This window comes from Balearica regulorum, chromosome 3 (assembly GCF_011004875.1).
Source record: "Balearica regulorum gibbericeps isolate bBalReg1 chromosome 3, bBalReg1.pri, whole genome shotgun sequence".
In the NCBI taxonomy this organism is placed as follows: Eukaryota; Metazoa; Chordata; class Aves; order Gruiformes; family Gruidae; genus Balearica; species Balearica regulorum.
Window position 1 is genome coordinate 122,111,716 of NC_046186.1, and position 24,819 is coordinate 122,136,534.

At 37.6% G+C, this 24,819-nt stretch overlaps 1 protein-coding gene across 12 annotated transcripts in view; it reads left to right on the forward strand.

Moving 5' to 3' along the window:
* USP34 (ubiquitin specific peptidase 34) overlaps window positions 1–24,819 on the forward strand; it is a 133,724-nt gene that overhangs the window by 819 nt on the left and 108,086 nt on the right. For 8 of the 12 annotated variants that reach the window (XM_075749836.1, XM_075749837.1, XM_075749832.1 and 5 more), the window contains exons 2-4: window positions 18,929–19,016; window positions 22,450–22,870; window positions 23,137–23,178. In XM_075749836.1, coding sequence (XP_075605951.1) covers window positions 18,929–19,016; window positions 22,450–22,870; window positions 23,137–23,178 — 551 coding nt within the window. The remainder of the gene's footprint in view (window positions 1–18,928; window positions 19,017–22,449; window positions 22,871–23,136; window positions 23,179–24,819) is intronic. The other 4 variants (XM_075749835.1, XM_075749834.1, XM_075749839.1 and 1 more) reach the window with 1 other exon arrangement.

Below are 24,819 nucleotides of genomic sequence, written 5' to 3' on the forward strand. Positions count from 1 at the left end.
TCCCCGCCGGGCCTTCCACAGGGGAGCCCCCCCCCCCCCCCTCCTCCCCCTCCTCCCCTTTCCCGCCTGTCCCCCGGGTGTCTGCGTGTGGGGCCGGGCGGGGACGTGACCCTGCCGTTGGCGTGAGGAGCCCGCTCCTCGCCCTGCATCCCCGGGCAGCCGCAGCGGGGCCTAGCTGGCTCCTCGCTCGGCTGAGGAGGTGCCTGGGAGCTGCTCCGGTGGCTGCTGAGCAGCTGGAGGCCGGGCCTGGGCTGGGTCCCTTTTAAGCAGCAGACAAGGCGGCTCTGAGTGATCCTGCTTCCCCCCTCCCCCTCGCCTGTCCGCGGTGTGGTGTGGATGTGGGGGGGAAGGGACGCGGTTGAGGTGGTTTTCGGGTACCTATTTTTCCGAAGAGACTGCTTGGCTGTGAGGGAACCGGCGCCTAAAGGAGCCTGGCGCGGCTTTGCGAGGGCCGGGCTGGGGGGGGGAAGGAGCTCCCGGGTGTTTCGCTTCGGGGGTGGTCTCTTGCTTCCTTCCGAAGTTTCCTCTTTACCGGTGTTACCTAAATAGCCGGGAGGGTCGGAGGGTGAATACAGCAGGTATTCTCCCCGGCACCGCAGAAATCCGATTGCATTTTGGGCACGAAATCCTCCTTACCCCTATGCAGTAGGCCTCGTGTATCCCTTGGAACCTGCTCTCGGTTCTCCGTGGCAGGCAAGGTACCTTCCCTGCTTCTCGGAGGCTCGTCTCTGTGCACTGCTTCATGAACAAAGACTAAAAAACATGATTTCTAGAGATGCTGAGGAATTTAACGAACTTACCAGTTGAAGTTTGTGATTAGCAGGAAGTTTAGCTATTTTTCCTGGTTGCACACTGCAGTCTGCTTAGAGGCAAATCATGTTCCGATAAAGTGAATTGCAGAATGCTTCCTAGAACAGGATTTGGGTAGAGTTTTCTTTTTCTTAACTCTTGTGAGGCCCAATTGCATGTGGTGGTTGTTCTTCCCTAAGATATATGAGTAGATCCTATGGTAGTTGAAAGTTGGCCTCTTTCTTGCTGGGAAATATATTCAGTGATGGCCAGCATTTTATTTGAAAAGTAAATCTGTATGTGTAAAACTAACTTTCAGGAGAGCCCAGAGGCTGGAATAAATCAGATTAAAAGGTTAACATCAGAGAACTGTTGGGTTGTTGAAATTGTTTGCCAAGTTTAGCTAAGCTTGTGATTCCAATATCTTGTTTTGAACAATCGTTGTGATGTTTACTTAATTTAGCATGTATATCTTATCTTTCCCGACTGGAGACATGGGGAATGTGTCAGTATTATAGACTGAATGCTTATTTAAACAGTAGGTTCAAAATAAGACTAAACTATCAATGGTATACTGATGACAACTGTTTGTTGGAGGAGATAATTTTGCTTGGTTTTGATGGATTGATAAATAATCGTTGTTTAAACTTGATCAAGATTGGTATGTTCAAATAGAAAAAAGTTGTAACATTAAACTTGATATTTCAAGAAATCTCTGAAATTGCGGTATGAATTTATTTTTAGAACCATTTTAAGGTAATTGGGATTTAGGCAGCTGAATTTTCCCTTATAGATAAAACAATACCTTAAATCACTTTAACATTTAAAAAAAAACCCACATAACTAGGGTATGGATAATTTAATGGTTCTCTATAATTTAAGATATAAACCTGCTATTTATGAAAAGGAAATTTGGCTTTTAAAGTCAAGTTTATTATTAGGGAAGTTATGCACCACTATTGCTATATAATTAACTTCCAAAAACGCTGGTCAAATAACATTAGGTTTGGTCTTCCATTCAGAGAAACAAGCACACTTTAAATAAACATAACTATTTTGTGCGTGTGTGTTTGGATACTAAGGCATATATGATGGTGCATTGTGTGTGCCACCTACATTCTTGCTTTATGAGACTGAGTTATAAGGGAGGTATAGTTTTATAACTTCAAGTTGTGTTCTTTGCATTTCTTAAGTAATAATTGCAGGTAACATACAAAAATAATGTCAAGCTTTGGTTTTTAAAACACTGCAGCAAAAATGTAAAGTGGTAGTAAAGAATGAGGTCATGCCCAAAATGTGTGAGCCAGAGACTGCCAGCAGTTTCCTTTTCTGCCCGCTGAGCATTTGGGATCGCCTCTTCACTGAAACTACTAAAACTGTTTTGAAAGAGGTCCAGGAAACATAATCTAGTTTGTTTTAGAAATTTCTTGCTAAACTAAACATTTTTACACAGGACACATACTGCCTTTTGTCTTCGTTTACCCTAATGTTTACAAAATAATTATTTGGTATCAATTGTATGACGGATCACTTAGTGAAGTGACTAACAACTCTTAATGTGTTGTTTTGAAAAGAACACGTGGCAGCTCCGGTTTTCCTAAGAAGTCACCAATTTGTGGATGACAGAAGGATGGAATTTAACAATTCTGGAAACAGCCAGGCATATTTTTATTATAAGCATAGTAGTCCCACTGTAAACTGCTACAGTATTAATCCACACCCCATAACAATGTGCAGAGCTGGAGCCTTTGTCTGGCAGTGACCTTTGCGTAGGCCCAGGGTTGTCTTGCTAGAGCTCGTTACAAGACTCCAGGTCCTTAGGCCTGATTTTGTAACAGGTAGTCAGCCAGTCAATGGGCCTGCTTCTGTGGCACTCGTAAAGGCCACCTGAGACCTTGTGGAACGGGAAACCTGTAGTTTGAAAAACTTATATTTTGGCCAAAGGTCTGTATGTAAGCATGTATATTTAACACAAAGCTTCATTGCTGTGTTTAAGCACGAGAAGCAGGTGATGTTTCATGGACAGAAGCAGCATTTGTTTTCCTCTCACAGCATCTTTATTTTCAGCATTTGATCTAAGTATGAAACCCAGTAAATTCCCTGATCTTGAAGTTATTTCCTGAAACGTAGTAGTAGCAGTTTCAAGTTATGATTTGATCCAGGAACTCAGTAAAACACTAATTCCTTTATGAAATGCCCAGGCTTTAAAGCAGTGTTTTGCATTGCAAGACAATCTGTTGTTCACTTAAACAGTCTAATTTCCTGCTCAGTGCTCTAGGTATGTTAACATCATTTAAGTTTTCCCAGGCAGGGGTTTAACAGGAGTAAAGTCTATACAAAGTCTGGTCCAATTCCTGAATTAATCTTCTACAACATAAACATTTTTAGTTGCCTTAGATAGAAAGGAAAAAAAAAAAGGAAGACACAATTGTTTACTTTTTGAGATAAGAGCACTTATTGACGAAGGACTTAAGAAGGATTCTCATGGCATTAATTGTATGGGCTTATTTAAATGTACATACTTTCTAAAGGACAAATGTGTGGAGGACATTATATGCTTTTATGTTAATTTATAGCATTCTGTATCCCAAAATGATCCCTGGTATCGACACACTGTACATTCCTTGAGGTTTTTTTGGATGCCAGTTCTTGTCAGTCTAGGAGGGATTATATTGGGTTTCATTTGTTCTTTAGTAATATTTACATTGCTGTGCTGTCCAGAGGCCCTGATCAGGATAGTTCTGTTTTGCTAGGCACTGCACAAATATCTAGATAGTCTTAACCCTAAAGTAAGTGAGAAAATACAGAAATGTAACATTAAACACGGATTTTTTTTGTCTCAAGTCTTTTACACCGCAGTTTTGCAGGTGACTGTGTCACACCTGAAGCCACGGTAATAGTTTGAGCTACCTATGAAGCCATGCTATTGCTAGACACTTAGAGAGGCTTCAGGTGAAAGTATAGAGTATGTGATGCTCCGTGATAAGTGTTCGTTGTGTGCCTGGGAGTGCCTTTTCCTAGCTTAAAGTGGAAATCTAGTTCTCAGGCTGGTCCTGAGTCAGTTGTGCTTGTAGTCCTGACTGTGGCATGTCCCAGAGAGCCTGACTGGGCTTGGTTGCCTGAGAGGCTTCCCTTTGAGACTACAACTGATGTTGATGTATGTTGACTTAAAACTCTGTAAATGGTTTTGGTTTAGGTTTGTTTCCTTTTTGTTTGTTTTTTATAAAAGTAAGGAAAAAAAATTACAATGTGGAAAAATAAGTTTTATTATACAGTGGCAGTTGTGGGTTTAGGTAACTTTGGTAGACCTAGGTTATTCCCAGTTCTTGGTTTCTGGCAACTAAGTTTGTTTTCTTCCCGGCATTTTCCTGCACTTTCTTCGATGATTGCCTCTTTAGTCCATTTTTTTTTTCCTAGCAGCTCTGAAACCTTATAAAATCAGTTCATGGTGATGAATAAAGGCTTCTAGGTCTTATTCTATTACACAAGCTTGCAGGCCGTTTTTCTCATTATGTTTTCTTTTAAACTTTTAATAAAACATAAAAAAACCTCAAAACAAACAAACAAAAAACCCCACACAGTTTACTCAAGCACAAGAGTTGGATGTAGACTAATATTGTATTGTAGTTTTCTGTGCGTTGTCGCTGTCAGCTGGCCTGTAGAACTGCTCCCAGAATGACCAGGTCCATAAAACACTTGAGATACTGGAGTGTTTTACTATTTGTATAGCTTCAGGATAGCTCTGAATTTGGATGCTGAAGATGCTTGACTTGACTTCTTTTCACATAATTCTGGCATTTAGAAAGTGCAAAGAGGAGACCTAGAGGTTGAGTGAGGCTAGTGAAGTACTCCAAAACATTGCAGCATTCAGTTTGCTCTTTGGGATCCAGAGAGGATAAATATTTTATGCTATGAATATTCATGTATTATTTTAGATATGGAGTATATGTTATAAGAAGATTATTACAAATACTGCATAATTAACATCGCTTGGTCGACAAGAGCTGCTGTCACTGGTTCAGTGTTTGCCTGTAAGCTTCAGTATTGATTATTTGACTACTTCTAGTGTTTTGTGCAGATCTAGTGTTTCATTTGGCTGTTTGACTATTCCCCTTGTACAAAACGGTTGTCTGTTGCATGACTTTTTTTTTTCCTTTGGCCTTTTTTTAAAGATTTGTGTTTTCTTTCTACTTACATGATACTTCCGTGTCTAGAACCTCTGCAGGGACTCTGTGGAGGAGTTATTGGGGTAACTGCCCAACTTTACTACGCTAACCCTAAGTCTTCCCTATCTCCTGTTGAAGAAAAGAAGCTTAATTGTTTATAGAAATTAAAATTCAGTGATTGTTTCATGTTTACTTTTGTCTTTGACCCTTTTTAAGGGGACGAACAGCCAGACTTAGAGGAAAATGAAAATGACTTTTCCTTTATAGCAGTATTGCCAAATTGCAGTTGTTACGGACTGGGGTGAAATGTTACTCCAAATGAATCAGAGTAACCAGAGGGAAAAAAAAAATGGAAGGAGGAACTTGTATGTTTTCTAATTGTGAACTTTCTAAAACAAAAGGGAAGGTGACTCTGAGATAAAGCAGTTTTAACTTGTTGTTTGTAAAGCAGTTGAAGGAAAAACTCTGTGACTTTAATAGCTAAAAGGGTTCTATTTTTAGAAAGATATTTCAGCTTTTGTTTTGTACAGTGATTTTGGTTCATGTTATTCGATGTGATCAAAAATTATTTTGTCCTGAAACTTTTCGTGTTCAGGCTGCTGAAGACTGGTTCTTTCTCATTGCTCAAGCCGTTTGATCACTGATGCTGAAGATTAGTTACGTAAATCTCATTCTGCTGAGTTTCGTTGTGAGTTATGGACTGTTGACATGTATTTACTGAGATCTTTCTCTTTGTATATAGGGAAATCTTATGTTTGTTAAGTATTTGTTACAATGTCCTTAAAGCTTAAGAAAGCCACTGCGTGTAATATTAAGGAAACTTATTCCTTTATTTGTAGCAGAGATTCTCAAATTTCATGCTGTAGATGCTCTCAACCTTCCTAGTGGGGGCCTGCACAGACTCTACGGTTATATTCCTGCTTAGTTATGTGAATAACTTCAATGAAATTCAAGGCAGAAAGAAAAACGTCCCTTGCTTTATTTGGTTATTTTTGTTAAAGATATTTACCTAGTGTAGAACTTGAAGTCATCTCATTCCCTGTCTAGGAAAACTTCCTGTTAGATTACACACACACACACACACACACCCCCCCCATACCTTTTGGTGCTGTATGGCTTTTCCTCTGTAAGGATAGTTTTCAACTTATGTAAGTCTCAAGCAATTCCTGAGATGTGTCCAAGATGTGTTTTAGGCTATCCTGGATGTTGTCAGTGTCAGCTCTTGGGAGAGACTAGCTGTTCTAACTGTCCTTAGATGCTCAGGTGATGGGGAGCGTAAGGGGATGTTATCTGTATGAGACTGCTCGGGCTAGAAATTTCGAGCTGCAGTTGAAGGGGCAGTACCTTGGAGAGCAGACGCTGGCCCTATTTCCTCCGCCTGCCTTGGAGGTGATGCCTTGGCTGTTGGAGGACCAACGGTTTTGACTTGCATGGCTTCAGGGGATTATGAGACTCACCCTTTCTTTTAGTTTGTAGAATTCCTTTTTGCTTCTTTTTTTCCCCATGTTAAACAGTATAATATATCTATTCATTGTTAATACTGACATTTCCACTCTGTGGCTTTTAATTCCTTGCTACTTTGATTTCTCTGTGTCACTGCAGTTTGCTTCTGTCTTCCTGTGTTCAAGTAACATTGAGTCAGAAAAGCAGATCTTTCTTCCCGGAATCATGTTCCGTGGACAAGTGATGAGTAGTCTGCAATTTGTCATTTTAGAGATTGGAAGGGGGAAAGCAGTGTTTACCTCCTGGTTCCTGTTATTTCTTGTATTTTCTTCTTTGAGTATTTAGTTTCATCTAAATACTTGATCATATTGATACTCTAAACTGCACGTCATCTTTGTTGCAACTCTTCTGTTAGCTTTCAAAGTTGTTATTTTTCTGTGCTTGTGATTTTTTCCATTTCTCAGTTTCCGTTCTGCTTATTTGTATGTTCTTTCTGCTCTTCCCTCTATCCTCCACCCTGCTTAATTCTTCAGTGTTACTTTATAGTTCTGTGTCTTCATATTACTCTGTTTCCTTTTGCAGGCTTCCATAGTTGATTTTTTTTTTTTTTTATCCTTTCCAGTATTCTCGTGATGGCTGTTCAGGTCTCATTCAGAAAAGATGAGAAATACCACAGTCAGAAGTTGTCTGTGGATGATGGCAGTGCTACATTGGTGTCTTGGTGCTCCCAACAAGTCCTGTTAAGTCTGCCACTGTACAGAAGGGAGTTTCTTAGTGAGGGAGAGAAAGATTATCTGTATAGAATGGCTTTTATGATGTACTTTTTATTTTATTATTTCTTTTTTTTAGTGTTGCTCATCTGTTAGTTTTACCAGCTGAGGTAGTTAATAAGTAAGGATTTTTGCAGGCTAAGCTATGCATTTATAGTTGTCAGAATGCTGGGACAACCTGAAAAATAATCTTGTCACCTTCAGGAGCAAGTGGTTGTGATGATTCCCGAATGCTGCTTATATGGATAGCATGTCACAATTAAACATAGTTGAGGCTATTTAATTTCTGTTGTTTAAGCGTATGTTGTGGTAATTTCTTTTTTTCATTTTGTGTAGCAAATGGGCAGTTTCTAGAATCTAAACTGTGAAGAGGTAAGAAGCCGTTCTTTTCACTTTCTTTCCTTGTATGGGAATTGATTTGCAATCTGAATGCTAAACATGGACATGTAAGTGTGAGGATCTCTGTGGTTTTCTTAACACTTGGTTAAAATACCCAACTTATTTGTAGTTTTACAAAGTTTTACTTTGGGGATTTTCCAGATCTGGCTTGTATGGTGAAAGGTGAACTTCTTGAGGAAACTTGGTGTGAATGCATTACAGCTATTTTCAGATACTATTAGAAGAGGAAATACTTGCCGCCTTTATCTATATGTGCTTATATGAGTATATATAGGACTCCTCTGGGAGGTTTAGTGCTGGAACAACTGATTGAAGAAGTTGAAACTTGTCAGAAAAGGTCCTTGTGGAAAAAGCACCTTTGAGTGTTGACCTTTATTTAGCTAATTTGTAGAAGGTCTGTAAATAAGACTTCAAAAACACATGACAACTGAGGCATGATTTCTAGACCAGCATCCATGCGGATCATTGGTTCCCATCGAGGAAGCGAGCGTCAAAGCTTTTTTTGCTGCTTTTCACAGTAGATTGAAGAAGCCTTCAATTCATTGCACCATTTTATTAACTGAGTTCCACTTGAGAGTTTTCAATGTACATAATTGTATACAGAAACAGGGGAAAGTTTAGGATGAAATCTATAGTAAAGCAGGGCACTGTGGTCTTAAATGTTAGCCAAAAGGCTTACTATGTATACTGCTGTTAAGTACTGTGTACATTCTTTAATAGCTGAGAATGTGCTACTTCCATACCTGCTGTGCTAATGAGCAGGCAAGGATGATTTCTTGTAGTTGCTTTTTGGCAGGTTCATGAAGAACAACCAAAGCACTGGAGCTTTCTACAAGCCTTGAAAAAGTTGGGTGGGTTTGGTTTTTTCCTTATTCCAACTGTAGAAGTACATCACTTTTAATTTCTTATTTTGTATAAAACTAGTGTCCTCAAAACATGAAGTATTTCTCTACACTTACAAAAGTGGAAGTCCTGCTTTTTAAGCTGCAGGTGGATTTTTCTTGAAAAGGTGGTCTGTTAGCCTCTTGCATGTTTCTCTGTAAGAAATCATGTTACGAGAAGTGTACAAATTGCATGGTATTAGTGTGTGTGCTTTATGCTGTATTGTGCAGCGCTCATTGTCTTTACCTCTCTATTGGGCTTCTCAACTCATTTTAGGGGGATTTGATAATTTTTAATGGGAGCTTAATTTCACTTTCAGGAAGTAGTCAGTTACGTCTTTATTAGACTGTGACACATAACTATTAAATTCTTCATAATTGAAGTTACAATACAAATCTCTGTTTTCACCACTAGTGAAATTATTTAAGTGTGTGTGAACTGAAAAACAAGTATTTTTAAGAGTTGTCTTCTGATTGTGGTCTCTGGTTTTTGCAAATCTTGTGATCAGTTTTCATTCTAAAATCTCTGGGCATCAACAAAACTGACAGTGCTTTCACTTCTATGCTCTTTCTGCTTGCAGAAGCTATGAACAGTGCTGGAAATGGACAATGACATGTTTGCAAGGGACAGCTCCAGAAAAGCTGTAGAAGGGCCAGAATATCAAAACTTACTGGGGAATTTGGAAAATCATCTGTGAAAGGCTTACATAGTACAGTTTATGCCACTCTTTTCAGTCATGTGGTATTTCAGACCAGAGGTGTGTGGTGGAGTTACATTCTAGTCTAGCAGTCATCAGCTGATGCAAGAGTCTGAACAACTTTATTTTTCCTTCTTTTGCTTGGAACTAGTATAGGATAGCACTGGGGAGCGTGAGCTCGAAAGCTCAATAAAAGTAGATTCTTTTGCTCAGTTTAAGGATGGTCAATGCAGTAAATACTTCACTGCATTTGCCTGTATTTGACTTCTTTTAGTTAGGAATACACTATTGCTAGTTTACTTATGGTTGAACTAGTTTGTTTCCGTTTTTCTCGGAGCTACTTTTTTTTCCCCCTTACTCTTTGAAATTAAACTTTTAACACAAAGTATTTCAAGTCATAAGTCTCGATTCTTTATCTGCTGATGTAATATTTAAAGTAGGTACAGTCTGATCAAATCGATCAGATTTGAGATCAGTTTTCATCAGTAACTTGGAAAGCCACTAAGTCTTAACAACAGTGTCAGTTTGAATCTTTCCGAAGTGAGTTGGCTTTGTACATTGTGTTTAGGCATAGTTACAGATATGGACTCATGTGCACTTGCTGTTAGTGACTTGCAAAATATTCATTTATATCAAAATGACATCTGTAAATATGTTTTTGGTTGGAGGGGATGCTTGTCATGAAACTTAACTGCAGTCTTGGAGATACTTCTATAGACCATAGGCATTGCCCTCAGCCGTCTTATTTCTTTCAGTCTACTAGCTTTCGGAAAAAAATTTATACAATAATGCATTAGCCAATAAATTGCTGAATACGCTTTGTGTTTCAGTGAATTATTAAATACAGATTATCTAGCAAAAGTGAGTGCAAAATTTGAGCATATATTTGAAAGTTGAGAGAGAATGTAACTTTGCTGCTTGCCTATCCTTTCTCAATATTTTATTCTCCTTTTTGAACGAGGGTTGCTTGCGTCTGTGTTGATGAAAACAAATAATGCCTCGGAGTTCAAATGCTCAGCAAGCTGCTCTTGGGCTTTCAGTGAACTGCCTGAAGTTCCACTTAGTGTAATGACCCATTGCCCATTTATGTATCTTATCTCCTTGTTTAAGCAAGCTCAAATATACTTTGTAAGAAATAAATTAATCATATTTGCCTCTCACAGATTTTTTTGTCCCTAAAATGCAGAGCACAGTCGTGGTGCTTTTGTTATAAGTCTACTGGTAATCTGTTGCTTCTTAGTGGCTGTGGTGGTTCGGTCATGGGCTCTGGCCTTTTCTTTCTGGTTGTGGGGGAAAAGCTGTTGTTGTTTTCTGTAACTGATTCATAGTGTGCCAAGTAGTACAGCTGAACTAATTTGCAAGGTTCTCTCTCGAAACTAGAATGCTTCCTGGAGTATGTATTTTAATTTTTGCATTCCTTGCTACTTTCAATTAAGACTAATAGAAAACCTCTTTAGCTTTTGGAACCTTGTTCACACAATTAAATCTTTGTTCTACTTATAAAATAATTTGATAAACTTTTAATTCTATGCTTTCACCTTAAAGTAGTACTGTAAAAGGTTCAGAGCTAGAATATTTAAAGACAAATTGTTCAAAACCCAGACTCATTCAAGTAGTGACATTATTTTCTAAGTTAATATGTTATAAAGAGAAAAGAATGCAAGTACATATTCTATTATAAACTGAGGGTAAGCAATCCTTTATCAGAGCAGTAGTTTTGACATTGACATTGTCAAGCCTAGGTTTGAAATTTACCTTGGAGTAACTAGTGATGTGCTAAAAAATTCTGGGTTTATGCAGTACTTGTCCAATCGTGCATTGATTGCTTAAGAAATTTGTAGTGACTGTTGTTAAAATATGATGATGAGCAGCCTGACTCTCTGCATCTAGTGTACATTTTGATGATGCCAAGCAGACTTGATTGTATAGAAAAACTACTTATATTGAGCTGGACTTTTTTTTTTATTATTAAAAAGGGAACTGTAACAACTTTATGTTAAAGATGAAAATGCACTTTTCCTAGAATTGTAGTGTCTTATTTTGGAGCCAAAGACAATTTACAGTGCTGAGGTAAAATAGGACTTCTGAAATGAGACTACTACTCTCTTTTTTTTTTTTTTTCCTTTAAACTCTAGCAAGTGGCACAAATGCTTTGAAATTGCTCGATAGTTTTTTTTTTCCTTAGTAAAATGTAACTCGCCTTTCCCTGGAGAAGGAGGGCTGCAGTATCTTTGCTGCTGAAAATCCCAAGATAACAGAAGCGTTAGGAGGTGCAGTGCAAAGATACCGTATATTGTTTTCATAGATGCCTTCCATCTGACATGACTAACGTTGAACCAGAGCTGATAAACCCTGCTGGACCCAGGCTCGCCCACGGCGTACTGCCAGGCTGCTTTTCCCATCACTCAGGGTTCCATGGAAATGCCACAGCCTGGGCATCACACCGATCTTGAGGAAGCTTTATGTGTTACTGCTGGGTCAGTTGAGTCCTTCGAGAAGCTGGGGGGTTGAAAAGGACAGTGCTGAGATGCCTGGCGGGTCGTCTTTTGCCAGCAAAGCCAGAGCAATGTGCAGATCAACCCAACTTTGGTTCCATTCACAGCCACATCATTCACAAGCTGATTTTAGATCACTTTGTAGCAGTGTTTGATTAAAAAAAAAAAAAGCCATACCTACATTACACAGTATTTAACTGATGCAAGCTGATTCTGCTCCTTAAATTTTTGATGTCATTCTTATACTTCTGTGTATCCGTGCCATTCCATGCTGGATGTGATGCTGCTGCTTCTCCCACCATGGGCCTATTCCAACCTGAATTGTGTATTTCACACTTCCATCTAGTCCAGATCAAATGCAGTGTTTGTGAACTTTCAACTGTGGCTAACTCTTTGGGAACAGCGTGGATTCACGCAGCGTAATAACTTCGGCTTTGCTTTGTCTGAAAGTTGCAGTGCTGCTTCTGGACCTGAACTGGCTAATGAAGCAGCAGAGTTGTGTTTTGTGTTTGAGGTGGTACATCTAAGAGTTTATTTAGATCATAAGTCATCTGGGTAGTTCTGGGTAGAAACAACTCCAGTGTTCTGGGTAAATTATCAGCTGATAATTGAGATTTGACCACATTTAAAGTAATTTCATGTGGAACTGTTCTCCTTGGAAGCAGTTGCTCTGGCATGTTTTCTTTAGGAAGGTCGAAGTCCTAAGATACTCTTAAGGACAATTGTTCGCTTGGGTAGATGTCTACAGCCATTCTAAAAGGGGCGTTTTAACCCAAAGCAATCATGACCTAGCATGACTTTAGGATGGCAATCACTTTTGAAAGATGACAATTCTTAAATTTCATATAGCTTTTCAGAGTCAGCTTCTGCTGTTATGTTCCAGACTGCCTTAGCGTATTATAGTAAAAGGAAAATAGGTGTTTGCTGGAGAAGGTGAGTGAGATAGGGTGGAAAGGGAAGTGTATGTTGAGAGAATGAGATTCAAAGAGGGAGAACTTGGTGGTGATTGCAGGGAAACAGGGAGATACATAAAGGTAGCAATTACCTAAGATCAGCTGATTTGTCCTGTTGTGGTGAAGTTGCATCTTACAAGTGCTGTCTATCTGATGAACGTACCAAGGCTTGTGCTACTCCTAGTTGTCTAACTATGCTATGCATCGGAATACTGAATTAAAACTCTCTGGTCTTGTGGTGGCTATAAGGAATCATGCAAGTGCTGAATAACCAGCAGAATACTGATTTTGGGGGTAGTTGGGGGACCAGTTGCAACTGCTTTTTCCTTACTCTTTTGAGTAGCTTCTCTGTTTCCATTCATAAGAACACAGTATTGTTTAGGCTTGCAAACCTTTGTCAGATTTGTTGAAATTGCTTTTATGTTCAAAAGTTTAAGTGTCTGACAGAGGCCAGTAACTTGATCACAGTTTTTCTAAGGAAATGAGACTTTAAGAGAGTTACTAATTCCTGTCTTTAAGCTATTATATTGTCTCTGTAATATTTGCTTGGTAATCTCTGTATACTTTGTAATCAAAAGCTTGCAGGAAAGAGATAAATTTACCAAGTTGGAATATTTATAAATATAAGAAATTTAGAGTTGGATTTGGACTTAAAATTGATTCAGGTGTGTTGTGGGATGGAAGCAGGTATAGTTATTTGTAATGCTGTGCTGTAGTGATATGAGGCTAGGCAATGACAACTCAGTATCATAAAGATAGCATAAAGACACTTAGAAGCACCTTAACTACATGATTATCGAATTTTATTACTACAGTATTTTGGGTTACAGATCTGATTTTTTTCCTATGTTAACCTGACATTTGAACAAAGTTTCTAATGTTGAAGAATTAACTTGCTTTTTTATTTGATGGTACATTCTACAATAGTGTTTCAGCACTCTTTGGTTATGCATACCTAGTCAGTATTCTGGGGCACTTTTGTTTCATGGAGATCGAGGAGTCGAAAGAAGACTTTTTTTCCCTCACTGAAAAGTTGTAGGGAAGCTTGGACATTTAAACTATTGCCACTGAACTTCAAGTTTACACTGTCCTTGTCAAAGATGGCTTTGTAAAGGTCTGGAAGAACTCTGGTGAATCAATTTAAGGCAATCATGAATCCTTTATAATAAAAAAGGAGTAATTCTAATAGATCAGAGTAGAAAGGAAATGGGAGACACTAAACTCTGTAGCTATCATTTTACTTCCTGTTGATCATAAACAAAAAGAAACCCCCTACAAGTAACAGAAAACATCTCAATGCATTAAAAAAAATTAATATGCTGGTTCTCTGTGTGAACAATGGTACTTAGAAGATTATGTATATATTTCTTTCAAGATTAGTATTGTTGTCCCTAATACTGTTTCCTTTACTCTATGGCTCTTGTTTCCTCTAGTCTGTATCAGGGAACAATTTCTGAGAATAATGTCCATTTGGAAATTGATCTAGCCTTTCCCATGAGAAGCTGATACCACATGAGGCTTGGGGGAGGAGGGGGAGGGCGCAGAATGTGTATGCAACTGTACCTCCTTACAGTTTTGAATATGTAGCAATTATAGTTTTATATATTGAAGAGTTTTCTATTGTTTACTCCTTGTACTTTCAGAAATATAACATAGTAAAAGTATACTTTAAAAACCCACTATTTTTATTTGCCATTTGATTTTGTACTTAGTGTGATAAGTGACCTTTGGATATAAGATATTCCTCACAAGTCTAGCATGATAGTTGTCCTTGAGGTCTAATTACAGTCTGTTCCTCTAGCTCTGAAGTTCTTACTAAAAATGCACTTACGATCTGAGCTTCATTTGTTCACAGTTGAAATTATATTGCCCCCCTCTTTGCAGTTGATTTATTTTTTCTCATCTGCTGTAATTTTCTTGGTTTAGTAGCTTTATTAATAGTATTTTTTCTGAGCTTGGGAGATCGTGTTGTTTCTAGTACTATAATACACTTCTAGCAAATCACCCTTTTGTGGATGATTAGGTAAATCACCCAAGTTTTCATTCAAAGCTAGCCAAGTAAAATGGGAGACTGGGGACACAGCAAAGAAATTTTCTTTTTTCTGAAATGTGTTAAATTTTTACTTTGACTGTCACATGTTTTGGCTTCTCATCAGCTACTTGAATAAACAATCACATTTTATCTGATTTTTTTTTTAAAAGAACATCTGAAAACTTAATACACTAGAAAATATTAAAAAAAGTCAAGCAATTATTACTTTGGGTCAGTTAAGCAGCTGAGCTCTTAAATGGTTTTACTGTGACAGATCTCTCTAAACCATCTTGTAAAGATTCAGTAAAATGAGACGTTGCAAGTATGCAAAAAGACCCCGTTTCCTACATCATATTTGCAGAATATGTTTAGCTGGAATTTACCTACATACCAGTCTGTCTTCTTTCTGCCGGTTAGTTCTGTCTTGGACGGATCTGTTTAAGGCTTTCAACATTCTGGTTTTTCCATACTCTAACAGTAGCCGTATCTTCAGTGTCTTTGCCCTTAGATGAGCAGTATTAGGGTGAGTTACTCCAGATGGGGTGGGGCAATTTAAGGTCTGCAGTCACTACAAAGATGTTTACTTCTCTCAGCCTCACACTCCTCATGCTTTCCTTCCCAGCCCCCTCTGCTTACATAGCTTTCACCCTGAGTATTCAGTGGCTTGCAAAGCCAACAAAAATGTGGGTAGTTTTTGGTTAGGTGTGTAAGTTGGACTTGGTCAGTTCCCAGTCTGGTGCTCTGAGTTCCTGCAGGAGCGCTAATAGTTGTTGAAATGCATGGCTACAGATGCTGTTAGTAGCGTGGACTTGAACTGGGTTATGTTGATTTTGAAATTAGATCTAGCACAGGTCAATGGTGTTTGTGTGCATGGAAAGTAAGAGGGAAGAGGAAGGACTGGAGGGTGAGAAGGTCTAAAAGTCTTTAACCGAGAAGGAAAACTTGCTAGAGCAAATTTAAGGAAGGAGAAGAAAGTCAAGCCCAGAGAGTTTGGGAGTAAACTAGGAAAGGCATCTCTAACATTGCTAACTTGTGAGTGCCTGGAGAAAGAAGCAGCCACCAGAGATGGGGCAAAGGAGCTGAGCCTAGGGTTGGAGTGCCGTGGCTGAGATGGATACTAATAGATCGTGGAATGACTGGCTGTAAAGCTCTGGAGCAAGTACTATCAATTGTTATTGATGAGAGCACATGAGCTGCCACTTTGACGTACTTCAGATGCTCTCAGAGCACACAAGTATGCCTTAGCGCATCCTGTGGGAATCACTGCCTTAGGTATGAAACTAGGGGAAAGTCTAATCTGCTAAATCAATTTACAAGGAGGAGGCTTGTCACAGTAAAAGTTTTTGGAAAAAGTTGGACATGATTGTTACTGCTGGGTTTGAAACACTGGAAGTGTGAGAGACTGGGGAGACAGCAAATTAAGGAGGATCTAAGGCATGCAGGAAGCTTGAAAATGGGAGAGAGAATAAAAGGATGCACTTTATTTACAAGTGAATGAGTCTGTTTTAACTACTGGCCCATTCAAGGTAGAAGAAAACTAGCTTGAAAGGAGAGACGCACATCATCAATTGGAAGTGAAATCATATGCAGCAAGGGAGTCCTTACAAAACCGACTGAACTCAACAAATGCGCAGGAATGATGAGTGCAGTTGTTCCTATTGCTTTTCTCTCTGTACTTTTTTCAATTAAAAAAATATTAGAAAGGCTTCATAACCAATTGTTGCTGTGCTTCAAGCTGCATGTGTCCCTAAAGAGAGTTGCTCTAAATCAAGAGCACCCACAAAGTTGATTCAGAATGAGACAGGAACTCGAAAACCTAAGACTTAAGTTTTGCTTGTGAGGATGTAAATTAGCTGAGCTGACAAATATCATTTCTGCTGAGGAGCAAAAGAGAGTGCTTCAACTAAGGTCCTGTAGGCGAAGCCCTACCAGATGTGTTGCTACCCCTTTTGGTAATGGCACAGACTTAGATCAATTCAGTGGAAAACTGCAACCTCAGTGTGGTTGCTCCCATTTTAGGCTTCCTGAAGACTTTCAGAAACAAGAACAATATTATTTCTAGGTAGAGAAAACAAAAGGGAAATCGTGTATGTAGCCACTATATTAATTAGCAATGATTAGTAAATACGACCAGTTGAAGTTGGTCTATGTGTGAGATGTAGAATGCATAAACAGGAAAACAGCAGATTTCTCCAACTAGGGCATATACCTTCTCATTTTTTTTTACCTGGGGCATAAGCTTCAGTATTTCTATAATTTCTACATTCTGTACTCTTACGTGGCAATTGTAGCTTTTAAGGGACCAGTTTACTTTCAGTTCTTCAGTTTTTCTTAATCTCATAGAGGGGAGATTTGAGAGCATTTCATACTGTTGGAGTGAAAAGGCTGCTCTGGAAGTTAGGAGTTACTGTCCTACTTGTTAGAGTATGTGGTTTTTAAGTAGCGTGATGTGGGGATGAAGGAAGTTTTATAAATGTATATGTAAGGTCCTACGAGTTAGAATTAGGTTTGTTGCTGCTAAATTATTGTCAACAGTTTTTGTGTCAGGTTTGATGGAATTCATCTTAATGAAACAATGCTCACAAAATTCAGAAAACAAAGGTTTCGTGAACCTTTTATGCTGGGCAAGTATTTTTTTAGATACTATCTATAGTTAGCGAATCTGTCTTTTATGGTAAGTTTGACCTAAATTATTTGACAGAGAGTTGTTGATTTCTTCAGTGCTGTGCTTTGGCCTTAAGAGAGTCAAGTGTCATGGTAATTTGTGGTGTTTAAAATAAAAAGTAGTATCAAGTGAAACTCATCTCTTAGTCTGCTTGTCAGTTTTGTACTTTGTCCAGTGTTACTTAGGGATCTTTGAAGCCTTCTAGGAGTGAGACAGAAAAGTGATTTTTAAAGTTCAATGGTGTCCTATTGAGAGACTACTTTTTGAGTATTTTTATATTTGTGTGCGCGCGTATATATGAAAGTATGTATGTATGTGCATGTGTAATGTCCTTGTTTCAAAGAAGTCATAAGTTGCTTTTTTGTGCAATTATTGAAGTGGTATTCTTCTGAACTTTACTTTCTAATCTGTGCCAGCAAACTTTGATTAGGTTTAGTTTTTGGAAACCTGTATTAATAGATCACAGAGGACCTCGTAAGGCTGAGGTTGGAAAAGAGGTTGAGGTAGGGATTCTGAAGAGCTTGCTTCTGTTAAGAGAACCTTTCCCACACAGTTTGTGTGTGAAGTAGATTTATGAGCATGTAGTACTTGAAATTTCATGTGAAATGTGGACATGAATACTTATTTTTGTTATAAATGAAATGGTCAACTTAAAAGGACCGCTGACATGCTCAATTTGTGTAGTGATAACTGTAGAAGTGTATAGAAATTCAGGACAGGGAGGAAATGAGAATTGTGCATTGATAGTTGGGGAAAGATTTGTGGCCAGTAGACAGAATCCAGTGTGCTGATATATAATTGGTTGATGCATAAGTGGAGATGTAGACTACTACTGGTGTTTGGCTTATTAGAGTGTATAAGCATTTTTTAATGGAAGCAGGACATTTGATAATACCTCATTGAAATATTTGGGTTTTGAATTCAGTACATAACTGTTCTGGTTTCCGGCTGTAATAAATGTGGTAAGCGTTTATCATTTTGCCAATTAGTGATTCATTATGGTTAAATGTCATGTTAAATATAGACATGTCTATATTGAAAGTAATAATCATCAACTTAGCTAGTCTGAAATAACTAATGACTTTATACACACACTGCACATTGTTCTTGATAGTTTTGTTGTGTTTTTTGTTTTGGATTTTTTTTTTCTTTCTCCTCGATCTTTATCTGATCAGGAAAAGGAAGTTAAGGTCTCATGGTCATCTCAAAATGCAGACTTTTAAAATCGGGGGCGGGGGGGGGGAGGGGGAAACCACACCTGGTTAATGAGTAAGATTGTTGAAGAAGATTCATATTTGAAAGTGCACATTAATCAGTAGTTCCCAGTGAAGCTTATGAAGAGTATTTCATAAGAGGAGGATTATAAGAAGGGGCTGTACTCAATCGCTAATTTTCACAGCAGTATTCAAGAATACTGTGCAGTTTCTGTTTTCAAGTTAGTGGCATCTAAACCTTACCTCTGTTTACTAAAGCAAAAAATACGTAGATTTGGTTGAGGACTTCAGTTTACAATATGAAAATATATTTACAAAATACATTTTTTATTTTTAATACTATCAAATATAATTTCTACTAAAAATAGAGCAGTTGCATGGGGCTTTTCTTGCTACTAATATGTTTGATTTTGGTTTTTTTAGTATCAGACATTGAAGGTACTGATGGGTTGCAGCTCAGAAAGGAACATGCCCTCAAGATATTTGCTTACATCAATTCCTGGACACAAAGGTAATTTTTAATTGAGTTTGAGTGTTGATGATACTGGATCTCAACAGTAGGTTTCCCTTCTTAAAAAAGATTCAGTAGAGTGAATTAGAATGGGAAGTTATTAATGTGCAGCTAAGTGATACTTGGAGAGTAAGGACATTTTACTACTTAGACAATAAAAATAAACATGTTAGTGCGTTTTGGGCAAAGCATATTTTGAATCTGATTGGCAGTCTGGATGCTGTAATAATTGTGTAGGAATAAATGGCTATATTGCAATGACAAATAATCTGTGTTGCTACTTTAACATGAAAATTTCTGACCACCTTCTGTGGCGGCAGGGTAGTGTAAGAAGAATTTAAGAAAAGATTACAGTGAATGGGACCATCATGTTAAATTTTTCTCAATGCCATATTACTCTGAGTCAGGATGGTGAACGGTTGCAGCCCGTAGCTACTAAACTGATAAAGAAAATCCTTTGCACATGTTTGTCTTAAATCAACTATGTTATTCTTTTTAATCTAGTATTTAAATTACTTTTGTTGGTGTGTTGTGTTTCTTAAAGTAGTCTACCTCACAGCTACTTATTTTTTTTCCATCACAAGGAATTGTATGGATATTAGTTTTTGAGAAAGAATCTACAATAAGAATGTTTGGAATTCAGTGTTCAGCAATGGTCACAAGACCAAACTGAATTGTAAGAAATATTAGGAAAAGCATAGAGAATAAATTGGAAAACATTATTCTGGTATTTAGAAAACTCCAAAAGAAAAAAAAGGAATGTCACGCTTTGAATACTTGCAAAAGTGGAATCTTCTTCCTCATTCTGCCAAAAGAAGGCACTCAGAGCAAATTCATTATCTTCTGCAATATGCTGTTAGACACAGAGAAGGAATTTTAAATCAAAATAAACAGTAACAACAGAAATCAGAATCCTGTCATTTCTTGACAGATCCTAGATCCCAAGTTTGTCTGAGAACAACTGCAACCTAGTCGTTTTCCAGGTCATCATCTGTTTAGAGTTTTGTTCTGTTCAACAGCTATAACATGACAAATCCAACCCGAAGAAAAAATAAAGACTAGATAACATTTAACTCTTTATTTTCTTCTCGTTTCTTTTTACCTTCCATCTGTATGGTGTCATGCTATATACGAGTATGGAAAACAGTCCTTAACCTATTCAAAGCAGAGTCTAGCAGAGAGAACACAGGAAGGACTTCTACTTTACATTTTAATTTCATGTCCTGTTTGTACTCTGTCAAATGGGCTTTTGAGAGTTCTCTTTGTTGTTTTGTGCTTGAGGCCTTCCTTAAGATCTACTTTTTTGTTAACCTGTAGTTTAAGTCTCTGGTTTCCTTCAGAAGATCAATTGGCAACTCAGCCTGAAGAATACCTTTTTCTTCTATCTGCATGTAGTAGTGTTTCCATTTCAGTTTTCTTCTGGAAATTGTTATGTTCAAAGAAATCATATTTGTAGCAAACTCGTTTTTTCATCGATCTTTAATTTTTGGTGGAGCTCTTCTTCCTGTGAACACATTCAGATACATGAAGACCTAGAGGTTTTGCACACACCTCTGTCTTGAAAAAAAAAAATGTGCCTTTGCCCAATAGAGAATTGTCCGATATTGGTTGGCATTCAGATACAGATATGGGAGAAGTAGTCACCAGACTTTATTTTCATTATTATTGAGAATAATTCGTTACAGCCAAGCGGAGTAGTAATTTGTAGGCATAAGTGATGGACCTATTGTACATAGTTTCCCCCAAGGATAAATGCTTGAGGATACACTTGGTTTTGCCTGCAATTTGTCGTTGTAATTTGTTAATAGGAAAATACATTTACAAGTAAATCACAAAGTCTGTTTTTCAAATGGGTGAAGACGCTCCACTTACACAATATTAAAAGGAATTTTCTTCCCGGATAGACTGAACAAAAGGTTTCAGATGCTTCCATCACTGTGTCTGTGCTGGAATTAGAGAATACTGAATGTTATCCTTATGTCTAACCCACTGTCATATATAGAAATACCTGTATTCAGAATGTATATGCTTTAAGAGCTGTAGCTGAAGGGCATGTTTCATTCCCTCAAGAGGGGCAACACCCTCTACCTGTCACAGTTCTGAGTTCTCTGTCTTTTTTTTTCTTACAAATTATGATTTATTAAGCCCAGTTTCTAGATTAAATGCTATGCTTTGCAGAAGATGTTTTTAATCACTTCTTATTGATGATTTTTTGCTCCATCTTTTGCCTGCTAATTTCTTTCAGAAGTTGCATGTGTAACTTTTTTTACTATTTTTGTTTCTGAGAATCATGGACTGGAGTTCATTGTTCTCCATGTAACAGGAGAAAGGTCTCTACTGTAAGACAGCTACTAGTTTATATAGCAGTTACGTCATTTAGAAGAATTTGAGTGAGAGCTGAGTCCATCTCACAGACTTTGTTACAAGCATTTAGACTTTAATTTTAGTCTTCATTGAAGCTTATTGCTTCAAGTCTTCACCCTTGCTTATTGCTTGCTTTCTTCTCTATGTTCTCCAGGATTTAGATCCTTTTAGAGCAATATCCTATACCTTTTTTTCAGAATGAGGAGATTGCTTGTTTGTATGGAAGAAGCAAATGTTCCCAGACACTAGGTGCTAGGGTATCTATCTTGGGGGATTCATGCACGCAGAATCTCTTTGACATATATAGTTATCCTTGCCCTCAACTAGACTTGTATTACAGAGTTTTCTAACTTGATGATTTGATTGATTTTTCTTACTATATTGATAAAGGGATGGTGTATAGTTTTCCCCCTTGTTCTTTTCAGTTTATAGTGTATCAGTAGATATTCGGAGGAATAATCTCTGAGCCTGCATAGTGAAGAAATGAGTGAAGATGCTTGGTACTGCTTTTTCCCATATGGGTAAAGGGTACCAATGTGCATAGGGTTTCTATCCAAACGCAGATAAAGGAAGTGAGCTTAAATACTCAATTAAAAATAAAATTATTTTACAGCCCTGTTGATTTAAAAACCACAGTGCTTTAGTTCTTACACCGCTGACAAGCATGTCAGGTGATTTATTGCAATAAATATCAATAGAGGAAAAAAGCAGATGATGAAACCGATTAAGGAACATACTGAAGAACATTGCTTCTTTAGTAGTACGGTGACCTTGCCCTTAAGATTTCTTTTGTGTAGTTTACAGTGGCAGCTGCTAAATGATAACGGGGACTTCACAGTTTTGGTGAGCATTTGGAAATAATGGGATGTTCACAGGGTTTAAGGAAAGCTTCGTGACTCCCACTTGCTGCTGGGTAGTCTGTTTCATTTGGATTTCCTTACTTTTATTGGTCTGTCAAATATTTTGTTGTTTAAAATGTTTTAATGCGAAGAGTCCTTTCGGTCAGTTACCTGTTCTGATTTTAGCTACTTCAGGAATTTTATTTTTTATTTTTTCTGTTTTCTTACAGACAATGTCTGTGCTGTTTCAAGGAGTATAAACACTTGGAGATCTTTAACCAAGTAGTATGTGCGCTTATTAACTTAGTGATTGCCCAAGTTCAAGCTCTGCGGGACCAGCTCTGTAAACATTGCACTATTAATATAGATTCAACATGGCAAGATCAGAGTAATCATGCTGATGAGCCCCTGAATGTAGAAAGAGAGTCTCATGAAGAAGAAAATGGAGAACGGCAAAAATCTATAGAGAAAAAATTAGATTCTGCAAGAACTTGTATCCTGACAGAGGAGGAGTCTGCAAAGAACACTGATGCTTTTAGCTTATGGAGCACTGATGAGAAGGAAAAGTTGTTGCTGTGTGTGGCAAAAATCTTTCAGATTCAGTTTCCTCTGTACACTGCTTATAAGCATAATACTCATCCCACAATAGAGGTATATCTTATCTTTATGTGTATGTTTATTTTCTGAAAGGTTATTTGTTCTCATTAATGAGTAGACTGTGCGTGTTTGGGGATAGTTGCTTTCACACAGGATGGGCAAATCCAGCTCTCCTGTTGAACTCAGAACTTTTCAGAGAAACTTTTTAAATGACACATACTCTTACACTTTCTTTAAAATATGCTTAATTGTTATAGGTAATATATTGATAAGTGTTGGATGGAACTGTACACTGAATTATTGTACTGTTTAAATAACAGGAAGGCAAAAAGGGGACTATAGCGAAGCCTTTCTTCCAGAAGGTAACCCATTAATAGTTTACTAATTTCTTTTCATTACAATCTATGGTTCTAGAAGCAAAGCTTCATAAGCTAAACTTTGTGCAAGACCAAACTTACTTGTTAGAACAGCTGTTTAATTGACTGGAATAACTGAGCTCTACACAAGTAGCTTTGTTCTACAGTGATGGTTTTCCTCTGTGATATTTGTTATGGCTACCGTTCACATTTTTGCTATTGTCTTCTGAAAAAAACACCAAACAAAAAAAAAATTTCAGAACTCCTGCAACGTGTTTAATTCACAGTTTCTGAAATAAACACGATGTTAGCATTTTCTAGTTGAAACAATATAGTTCTTGGATGAAAACCCAACCTTTCCAACTTGTGATAGTCTAATAACAAATAAACAGTTCTTTTACAATATTTATATGCAAAGAAGATGTATATTTAGCTATATGAAGAGAGCTTCTATCCAACAAACTTTCTCAAAAGTCAAAGCAGAGAATTAAACTACGGTTAACCCAGTCTTTTTTTATTTTTTATTTAGAGAGTTTTGGGAGCTCTGTTGGAGCTCTGAGTGGTTAAGTTTCCTTTTTAAACTTAAGTCCAAAATAAGAAGATACCAAGTCATATATAATTTTTGGTTATGTATGCTGGAGTGATAAAATCAGTTCTTGTTGAATGAATCCTGCCATATCTGACAATAAATCTAGTTAAAATCCACAACATAGTGGGGTTTTTGGGTGGGCTGGATTTTGGTTTCTTCTCTTGTTCCAAAACATATGGGAATAAATTAACAGAGGTTGTTTCACAAATATATATGTGTAGAAAAATGAGGCAAAGTTAGGGTTTGTGGATTTTGGGTTTCCCATCATTCATTTTGGCCTGTCTTTTAAACTTTCATCATACATAAATAAATTTGTAGTTCAGCTTCTGCAAGTAGGAACTGAAGAGGGTAGATCTATTCTGTCAGTTAAAAAAATAATAAATCAATGACTACTGAAGTGATTTATCTTTTGTACTCCTGTGGGACCCCTACTGAAACTAGCTTTGTAGGAATATGCAATGAACAATTCTAGAACAGCTTTTCTGTGTATAAGCACACGTGCTTCTTTTGAATGACAAATTCATGAGTTGTTTTTTTTTTGCTTTCAATTTCACTTCCAAATGATAAAAAGAAAATCCCAAAGTGCCCGATGGGATTTCTTTTTCACTTGATGTGCAGCCATAAAGTGATTTGGGCACAGATACGCTGTAGACTGCTGTGTTGTGACTGGCTATCACTCTACACATACCAGAATGTGTGGTTTGTTGATCATGTGAATTATTGAATACATTCATTAGCTATCCTAAAAACATAACTTAAAGGGAAGCTGAGAATGAAAAAACACTTTCCTGAGGTACAGACAAGTGAGGGAGAAGACTTTTTAGCTTTTCTGCTAGAGTTTTCGTGTTTGCAGCTATGGATTACAGAAGTATGCTAGCCTGCCATATTTGTTGTGTACCTTTTTCCTTTTTTTGAGGGGATTTGCGTTTAAAAGGTCCCAGCATCAATCATTTTTCTCACAAACTGAGGTCTTCTATATTTAGGAAACACGAGGGTCCTGTTATTCTAAAGTAGTAATGTTAGCTATTTTAATGTCAAAACTTTCTGCTGCCATGAGT